The sequence below is a fragment of the Pelmatolapia mariae genome, linkage group LG16_19 (assembly GCF_036321145.2).
Source record: "Pelmatolapia mariae isolate MD_Pm_ZW linkage group LG16_19, Pm_UMD_F_2, whole genome shotgun sequence".
NCBI classification, from domain to species: Eukaryota; Metazoa; Chordata; class Actinopteri; order Cichliformes; family Cichlidae; genus Pelmatolapia; species Pelmatolapia mariae.
In genome coordinates, this window is record NC_086241.1 from 55,241,669 (window position 1) to 55,251,948 (window position 10,280).

A 10,280-nucleotide genomic window follows, 5' to 3' on the forward strand; every position below is an offset into this window, starting at 1 on the left:
TTATGATTTCACCTAAAGTCAGTAACTAATAACTCTCTAGACCTAAATATATTTCATCAGTAGGATGCCTTTACGCTCACCTGGGAAGTATTTTCATATACTTATTGGATAAATCAGATTAATGTTGCATAAAAGAAAACTATATGGTGTTTACTGACTCAAAGTCAGCCTTTGGTGGTTGACTACATGCATACAGTTAAGGCACTGACTGTGCTACTTTCTTTGACAGAAATATGTGCATTTCATGCCATTTCTACTCAATATTGATTTTAACTGAGTAAATAATATTGCAATTAACAAAATGAGGTTTAACAATATATATATTTATTACAGTGCTGGCTCTGGCTATATTGGCCAAAGCGAAACCCTGAATAAAATACAATTACAGGGTAGCAAAATAATATCACTATCTAAATAAACTTCATGCCTCTGCTATTATACTTGTAAACAACACATGAATTTACAATTTATTCAACAGTTTCCATCCCCTGGAAAACAGGTATAGTATATTGCAAAATGATTTGGTATCAATGCAACTGTCTATTCTCCTGACTGTAATAACCAATTCTCTTGCCCATCCCCTTAGTCCAAGCCTGTCCACAATGAAGCCCCAAACCCCCTCCAACCCAACCACTGCCAGGCCCAGCCTGGCCAATATTTACGCAGTGGCAGGGCTCCCACACGGTCTAAGGGGATGGAGGGTGTGGGGTGGGGGTGGCTGACTGCTGTGCCTGAGCGCATGCTAAGAGATGATGGATGGCCTAGTCGATATGTTATGTCTTAAGAGCCTGATTTCCTGCCAGTCCAATCACTAACCCTCCAGAGCCCAGCTCAGCTGATTGGACAACCAGAATAATTTCGCAGACTGTGAAAACACTGCTGCCGTGCCTGTCTGTCAGGCCCAGTGACGAGACTCAGGGATTTAAAGAGCAAGGGCCTCCCCGAGATTGGTTATAGTGAACGTAAAAATAATAACCAGCAAGACTAAACAAAAGAGCAAGCACCTCTGGGAGAGGAAGACTGTGGAGAATTACTGGAATGAAAACGGTGCAGTGTTTTCATTTAATTATTACACTCCAGTACAAAAGATGGCATTTGGTATGTTTGTTAAAGGCAGTTTGAGTGAGAATACAAAAAAGAAATAAACGCTAGACAGACTTCAGTGTTTCAGTGCTTAAACATGAGCGATACTGGATGCATTTTATATGCATGACATATTCTGTAAAATGCTGACAGTGAGAACAAAGGCAAACTGAAACTCCATGGCATTCCCTTTGGGGACCTGATACCTTCTTCTAGATTGGTGATTAGGGCACAATGGAAGTAGGAAGCTCCAAATACATGCGACTTTGTAAGTGACCTCGACGGGATCAGCCATGCTGTCCTGGAGGCCTTGGGGGATTACACATGTTACAGTCAATAACAGGAGGGCCTTCAGTGTCAAGGAGAAAGGCAAATACAACCATTAACCTCTCTCTTCGATTTCTGGATGTGCAGGACCTGCATGGCAAAACGTTGGCTAATGCTGTGGCGGAAGCCAATACAGAAACCTGTGTGGAATTAATTAGTGATCTTAACAAGTGAATTAAATAGGATCACAAATGCTGAAAAATAAAAGATAAAACTGAGACGAGGGGGGATTACTTGGCTATGGGGAGCTGTACTCAGATGAAAACAATATAATTTAACTTAACAAGCTCTCTGATACATTAATTAATTTCCAATATTTCCAAAGACATCTTGTTTGGGCTGTTTTGGTCTTGACTCATTGTTTTATAATATGTGGTAACTGATGCTCATACACAGCAGTTTGGTGTTTACTTTCTATGTCAGACATTAATATGCACTTGAAGTACAGTAACAGTCAATTGGCAAATGCAACGGAAACAAACACTGAATGCAATCCAGTGTATACACACTCACCTTGGAAACCTGTCCTTCAGTATCTTCATGCATTGGCGTGTAGGTCTCAGTTTTTCAGTCCATCGCACTATCTCTTTATATTCTGCTCGGGACAGTCTCATCTTTGAACAAAAAGAAGAGGGGAAGAGAATCTGATCAACACATGCTTCTGCACAAAGTTGTGACAACGCGACCTGCGAGGGTGTCAGGTGACTGACAGCTGTCAAAAACAGCTGTTTTACTGTTTTAGTAGCTGCACCGCTAACCAAACTTAGCTTTATGTTACACCTGCGAAACACTAAGGGTATATCATAACGTAAAACCTTCGGTCTCACCAAGGTATTAGTCGGCTTCATGTCTATTATGTGCAACATGCTGCAAAAAATAGCTCAAAAGCAATAAATACCATGAGAAAGGGCTCTTTACTCTTAATTCCTGCAATCCTAGTACCGTCCCCGATAGCTGCTTCCCGCTAGGAAGTTGAAGGGGGTTACTTTCATGTGAACACCGAGTTGATTGGTAGAAGAATCCAAGGAGCTGAGTATGCCGACAGATGATTGGTTACTTTGTAGCGCGAAGGCGGTGCCTAGCTAAGACGTGTTGGTCACTGGAACTGCCTTCTCGTCGGCTGTTAACGACGCACGCAAAAACGAGTAGGTATTAGTAATGATAAGATGCAGGCTCTCCTGTTACATTCTTCAAGTATTTTGCAGTCCAGCGGCTCTGGAATACATGGACTGTGCTGTTAGGGAAAACGCTTATGTTTTTTGTTCTTTTGTTTTAAGGGAAGGGTTGTAACGGAGAAATAGAGGCACGGTGACTGGGAGAAATAAGGGAACGCCTCCCTAATGCGTATGTGAACTACAGTTTCACTAATAGCATGACAGATTTAACACATTTCTAGCCATGGTTTTGGTTCTGCGTTTACATTTATGGAACTCACTGGGGATGTCAACGACAACGAAAAAAGAAAAAAAAGATGGCTGAAACGAATAGTTTTTAGCTTTGACCATAAAGTTTATATTTTGTACCGCAACACTCAGTCTCATGTAAAGCGAAGGGTTCATGCCGAGATTTCAGACACATGGCTCTTTTGTTTGTACTTCTGATTTATTTTTTAAAATAGTTCAATTTTAAAGAATTGAAGACGCAGTATCTTTATAGCTGAGTCCATCGTCTTTAAAAAAAAGTTATTTTCCGTATTTCGCTCAGTAATTAAAATTAAAGTGTCTAAATATATTTTCTCACCTTTTTATAGTGGTTCAATGAGAGTCATATGACATCTGTTACCCCTTGACTCCACAATTACCTCCTATGGGAAATGTTGTGGGTCATCTCCAGTCTTGGGCTCCCCCAATATCCACCAGCATCCTCTCTCAGCAGTAAAGGTATATTGGTTCAATTTGCACGACATAAATTAGACGTAAAAATTCAAATGGATTGCTGTATAGAAGAAACAACTGTGAAACTTTGAAGGATAAACATTTGCTTTCTGTAACATTTCTAACTTGAAGCTGTGTGTCTTTTAATGATTATGAATCTAACAGTTAAAAATTGGTTGTTTTAAACAACAGTAAGATTGGAGTAATTCTTTGAGACCAAATACATCCCTTGAGATCAATATAATTTTACAATGGCATTACTGTATAATTAGTCTCTGTGGAATAGTGCTAAAGCTCATTCACTAATAGATTTTCTTTTAAATGTTTTGTCTTCTTCAGTTCATTTTTGTTTGATTTTTATTTTCCTAAAAAAATTAAAAATGAAAGATGATCACTGTCACAAATAACAGGATTCAAAATGTGTAAAAAATTTTTTTTAAAAAAATCTATATTATCACCTGTATGCCTGTATAATTATATTAGTCTCTTCTATGGCTGAGTCAAACATTCTTTTGGTTTTCTGCATTCTGAGTGAACAATGCATCAGTGAGCAGAAAGGCTCTATCTGACCTGTGCTGTGTCAGAAAATAGCAGTCATTGTTGTTGGGCAGTGTAGTATGATGTCTGAGATGAGCTGAGGTCTTAGGCTCTGTGTTCACCGGCATAGTGCCTGGGTCTGAAAGGGCTCAGCGCTCTGTAGCTGTTACAAAAGGGAGCTGTGTAGTGGGATTGGTATAGCTAGATAAGATCAGGGCAACTGAGGAAGTCTGGTCTGATTGCTACAAAGGGCTGAGGTCAGGGGCAGGAGGAGCAGTTTACCCATCTAGGTATCAGAGGATCAGGGGTTTTGGTGGGGAGCCGTGTGTGTAATAGGTATAAAAGGATCAGTGTAATGCAATGGTATAAAATGATAAAAATCAGAGAAGGGGTTGGAAGGCTGTGTATTGTAATGGCTTCAGAAGCTAGGGGATCAGAGATTTTGTTGTTTGCAGGTGTCTACTCTTGCCCTTCTATGTACTCCTATGTGTGTGTGTAAGCACACATTTTTGTATTGAATAAGTTTATATCTGTATGCATTTACTGATGGCTAAGAGAGCCACAGCAGGCTGTGATTAGAGCTGAAAGAGAGAGCGAGGTGATGGAGAGGATGCAGGGAAAAGATACAGGGTGAAAGATGAGTGCTTTGGAGACTGCGTGTAAACAGGGCAGTTGTACACCCAGTGTCGCTAACCAGCTGTGAAGCCGTCTCACAGTAGGAGATGAATTTACAAAGGATGTCTCCCTCTGATATCCAGGAGATGCTGCACTGATCTCTGCTCCACTGCTCTCGGCACACCATTGTAGTGCTAAGCACTGTTCCACTAATGGCACTTATATACCTTAATGCCTGGAAAACATTTACATTTTGCTGGCAGCAGAGGGAAAGTGTGTATCTGTGGAGAAGAGGAAAATGCGTGCATGCATAAGAAGTGTTTTTTATCAACAGTATCTGACAATGAATTCAAGATTTGTGAGGCTGTGTAATTTCCTTTACTCATCACATAGTTTAAGGAAATTGCAAGCCCTCCCATGTCTTACACATAGTCCCTCCTTACCATATCTAGTGATATTACTCACGTTACAAAGAGAGCATTTTGTTACACTAGATCGTCAGCATTACTGTCATAATGTTCCTTTTTTTCCATTACTGAAGCCAGTGACTTCACTCCCCTGCACCACAGAATTGCTCTCCAATCTTCAGGGAGTCTGGGATCTTAGCTCTAAAAATCACAGTTTAAACATGAGGCAAACCATAACCAGGAAATGCCTGTAGTATTAGCAAGGTATCGGATTCATACATCCCCCCTGTACAGCATGACTGCCCCTGAAAATCCCACATCCATATTTTACATCATGGGAGACAAGACACATGTGTTTCACCTAAGCTTTCAAAGCTGTTTCTTTCATTTATTTTATTATCTTTTAATGAATTTAATTAGAGGACATGTAATTAAATACAATTGTGCTCATCCCCTTAACACACACACAAACACACACACATATGTGCAAACATACACACACACATTTGGCTGTAAATCTGTAAATCGCCCAAAACAACATGTGCAATGTGAGCAAATTTACTGGATTAATAGGGGATTCATAATATTTTGGGATTGTATTTCACTCTAAACGGCTGCATGCGGAAACAAAGGCTGCAGCCCAAACTCATTAATCATAGTCAACGGGCTGCCCGAGTGCAATTTGCATGACCGAGGTGGCTGCACATGCTGCCGTTCGGCCTAGGTTGCTGGATCTGCCTCGATTTGGCCCAGCCGTTAACGCTGCGTCAATCAAGGATAACCCAATAACAGTATGACAGAGGAAGAGGGGAAAAAACATTTTCTTCTCATTACCCAACACTCCTTCCCCTCCCTCCCTCTTCCTGGCTGCCCAACTTCTTATTTTAGTTAGGAATAATTATACTGGCCTGATGAAAATGAAGCCATTCTGGATCTGCATCTATTACTGAAAGCATAAATTCCTAATTTAAAAAAATATATACGATTTTAAAAAACTTGAATATTTAAAATAATAAAATATTTTTCCATCACTAACCTCTTAATGTATATTAATAGATGTCAAAGTCTGATTTGAACGTTGCATGTATTTTCAGAGCAAATAGAAGTCTAGCTTTTTAGCTTTTTTATGGTGCAACGTAATTACTTTTATCTATAAAGAAAACTTTTTAGGTTGCTCTGTATTTTTGTCAGTCACAGTTTGGAGCCTCACTAAGCCATTTTAACTGTAGATAATTGGGTTGAGGCGTGATGCAGTGAAGTTCAAAATGAAGCACAATTTCACAACGCTCTAATCTCACCAATGGCTCCATACACTGAATTCTAATTATCTCGTCAGGAACTTTAAAAAAAAAAAGTGGCTTTTTAAATTTTTATTTCTAGTCCATACGAGGTGTGTGTGTACATGCATTGATGTGTGCGACACGCGATGATGTGTGCGTGCGTGCATAAGTGTTTTTTTGTGTATGAGGCACACACACACACGCACACACAGACACCCACCGTCACCACACACAGACACGTGAATGCGGCTTGTGTCTGGTCTGGCCTCTCTACCTAGCTCTGCTGACGAGGCTCATGCTGTGCTCTCCCCCCATCCCCTAATATCCTGGAGGCATTTTTCTCATTATCAAATATTGTTTGATGTCTTTGTTTCTTGATGATTAACCATGGTCACCAAACACTGGTCTGGATTGTTTAAAATTTAATTTTGGGGCTCTGAAGTACCTGCAGAGGGCCGACTGGTGGGGACACCCGTATTTTATGTACGCTATTTTTCACGCTGAAATGCAAGAGGACACACATTGAAAAACACAATAAATCCTGGAGGAGAATCATTAGTGGAATACTAGTGGTTTTATGACCATTGTTATTCAATGCTGTATTGAGATCCAGTAAATTGTACTGTTTATTATGGGTTAGTGGATTCAGTTCAATTTTCAGAATAATTATGTTGTTTTTTATTTTGCATTAATAAAACTGCTCACTGTATACTTTTTTCCATGTTCAATGTAAAATCTTAACGTTCCTTATTTACAGTGTAAATATTTGTTTCTCAAATCCAGTTTTTATTTTTGTACATCTTTTTGCTTATTCCTTGTGTTTTCACTTTACCGACCACATATATTTCACTGATAATTTGAACATCATAAAGACAAACATCTTGCTTTAGGTACCCAAGATTTATGATGGAATCAACATCATTGTAAGCAAACAAATAGGGAAACAACAATCTCCCCTAATGTCAGCATGTCAAAACTATATTGAATACTTGAAATATCTGTGTATCTAAGGCTGAATAGCAGCCATTGTATCAGTCTAATGATATTATCCTCTGAAATTTGGAGTGAAAGAAAAATGGCAGAAATGAGCAGTACCATTGTCTGCCCCCATTTTATTTAAACAAATTGCAAGTGCAGAGAGGCGCAGACTGAGGGAAAGGAAGAACAAGGGAGACAGAGAGAGAGACAAAAAGAGAGAAAGTGCTCTGTAAATGAAAGGTTATGCGCCGTCCCATGTGTTTGTATTGTCAATAACTGGAGAAGGCTGTCAAGAAAGTGGGGAGATAAAGGTCAATAACTCAGGCAAATGTGTTTGTATTTGTACACTCCTGCTGATAGCATAGCAAACGTCAGGGCCTGTGTCTGACACCCCACAACAATAACACAAACAGTGGGGCTAGCACTAGAATAGTCATTATTATTGTTGCTGCTGGAAATGAGAGGGAACCTCAGCACATGGCTGTGACAGCCGGCGCAGTGTCACTCAAACATCACTCCATAATGAAACACGCCAGAGATCAGAAAAGGCGATGATAAAGTGTAAACACAAAGAGATTATGCTGCCGGATGATTCTGATATTTGCCTTATTTTCTTGTCTCTGAAGAAATATGATCGTAACCGTGATGTTTTGGAAGCACTTAACACAAAATGTAGGCACTGGAATAATTAGGCCTGTTACTTTTGTTTGTTTTTATTTCAAAATAAAGTTTCCAGAATTTCCCTTTTATTATTTATCCATCGCTAATTTTCAAGCAGTGAAGCGTGCTTATTTTTTAATAACGTCATTAACTTTAATAAAGTAAAATATGATAATTGTGAATTTAGCCCCTTTGATTAGATCAATGAGAATTTTCCATTTTATCCTGAAAGATAAAATAGCAAGTAAATTAAATGTGTAGGACTAAAAAAAACAAAACTCAAACACACACAATGTTAAGCTGTAATTTAAAAGCTTGATTCATTTTTCATGATTCCTATACGTGTTTAACTGCTATTTTTTTTTCGAAAGCGGTTTAGTGTTTCTCTCCGTGGCCTTGAGTGCAATAAATGTGCAATTAACAGACTTAACTAATTCATGAGGAACATTTTGAGACTAACGAAGGGCATAACTACTGTACAGACGCCACTGTCATCGGTGAATATTGTTATTGTTCTGCTTTTAATTGCTGGAGGAGGAGGAGGAGGAGAAGAAGGAGGAGGAGGCAGCGTGTTTTGAATATACGTCTTCGGTTACCATAGCAAAAAAGAAACACAGGCTCCCTCTTGACAGTTATATCTAACGTCAGAGGTACGTGGAGGTGTTAACTTCTCCAGTTTAAACCAGCTACCAAACAAATGACCCTTTTTAACACACAAAGAAACCAGATATAAGTAGGTATGCCACAAGTAATGACATCAAGTCATTTGGCCATTCATTTTGATATGTGATCAAAGAAAAGGTTCCACAATTTTTATGTGCCTTTAAAACACAGACTTTTTTTAACCAGATATAATTTATGTTATTTTAACTGTTATTGCCGTGGATTAAAAACACTCAACTGTCCTTCTTTTCTTAGGAAACTGCAATGATTAAATAGTTTTAAGTAAAATACAACCAAAATAGCTGCCTCGCTGTCTGTGATTTTTACCCAAGAAGCGTGTTTTCTGTTGTCATCAGCGCACGTGTCCACAAAATTTGCAAACGTTGTGCTACTGTTGTGAGCGGATGAAGCAAAATGTACTTAAAGTGAGTATATAAGTCCATAGGGGAAAGTGGATCCCTCTCTCTCTCTCTCTCTCTCTCTCTCTGTTTCACCCTCTCCCCAGTCAGTTTGTTTGTTGGCTGTGGAGCCTCGTAGTGGTTTACATTACATATGATTATGTAAATCTGGAGCTGTTCCTGTGCATTATGGGCCAATGCATTGTCAAGATCTTTTCTAAAGCAGTCAAGTAGCTATTTCTGAATTCTTTTATTATTTGAGAGTGCAACAAAGAAAGTCTTTTGTTCACTGTTTGCCGCACACACACTAACATGCATACACAAACACACACACACACACACACACACACACATACACGCGCGCTTCTGCTGCCGTCCATGACTTACTACTGTCCCCTAGTGGTGCTCAAGTCCACAATCCCTTAACTCTCCATTTCTATCAACTTTCCACACTTCCATTCACCTGACTTCCCCCTGTCTTTGTCCTGCTCCCCTTCTGTGTGCCTTCTCTCTGCCTTATCATGCTCAAACATTTAAAGGGTTGATTTGCAGTATTGTATGACAGGGAGCTCCAATTATGCATTGCTGTGTCCACAGTGACTTTGCTTTCAATGGAGGGCTCAAACAGTGTCAACAAAAACAGGAACCCTGATGTTTTGTGGCTATTGTGAGGCCAGAGCTCGTGTCAATAAGGTATTGTTTAGTCAGAGTGCCACACCAAAACGGCAGTGAGAATGTTATCAGACCTGTGGAAATCGGGTGTGCGTATAATAGTGCTAAAATGTAAGTATGATTGTTTGGACAAGCCCTGCACAAATGCATTCAGGGAACAGCCTTGGAGCTTTGTCACCTTTCCACGCTGTTGTTTTTAAAGTGAGCAACGCAGCGGGAACTTTTATAGAACAAAAACCCTTTTTTGCATCTGTCGCTTATTTCATGATTCTAAAATTACTCCTCGATTATTTATTTGTTTTAGAATTATTTTTAGTCAGGTCAAAAGAGTACTCTCTTATGCCTGCCATCACTGAGTTGATCTCCTATTCCCGCAGATAATAGTATGCATTTTTATACTTTTTGTTTTTGCTTTTCTGATCACTGTTATTCCAGCTCTAATTGGTGTGATAACCTGGAACAGTGCTAATAAACAATAGGGTAAAGGGGTCAGCCTCCACTGGCAGTGCATGGACACACACAGTCAAGTCACTCATGTCAAATGACCAATTATACAGGTTATAGAGGATGGCACCTCCGTCTCCAGTGCCCCGTCCCTCCTGGGATAGCTTTCCAATGAGTGGGCTATCACTCAAAACCAAACCACATTCATTCATTAGTCCGTTAAGATGGGCATCAATTATTCATTGAGAAAGTGGCCAGTGGATTATTTCTGTCAGCACAAGGCTTATTGTATCAAAGGTTGATTATGGCTGTGTTAATTTAGCATGCACTTTTGTTTGTGTG

At 39.5% G+C, this 10,280-nt stretch overlaps 1 protein-coding gene across 3 annotated transcripts in view; it reads right to left on the bottom strand.

Annotated features, from left to right (window-relative positions):
* Positions 1 to 2,392, bottom strand: part of cdin1 (CDAN1 interacting nuclease 1) — a 51,818-nt gene extending 49,426 nt beyond the window's left edge. The window contains exons 1-2 of one of the 3 annotated variants that reach the window (XM_063498618.1): positions 2,309 to 2,392; positions 1,924 to 2,024 (exon numbers count right to left, since the gene is read on the bottom strand). In XM_063498618.1, coding sequence (XP_063354688.1) covers positions 1,924 to 2,024; positions 2,309 to 2,311 — 104 coding nt within the window. In that variant the 5' untranslated portion in view covers positions 2,312 to 2,392. Of the gene's footprint in view, positions 1 to 1,923; positions 2,025 to 2,237 lie in introns of all 3 variants that reach the window. The other 2 variants (XM_063498619.1, XM_063498617.1) reach the window with 2 other exon arrangements.
* Between the last annotated feature and the right edge of the window lie 7,888 nt (positions 2,393 to 10,280).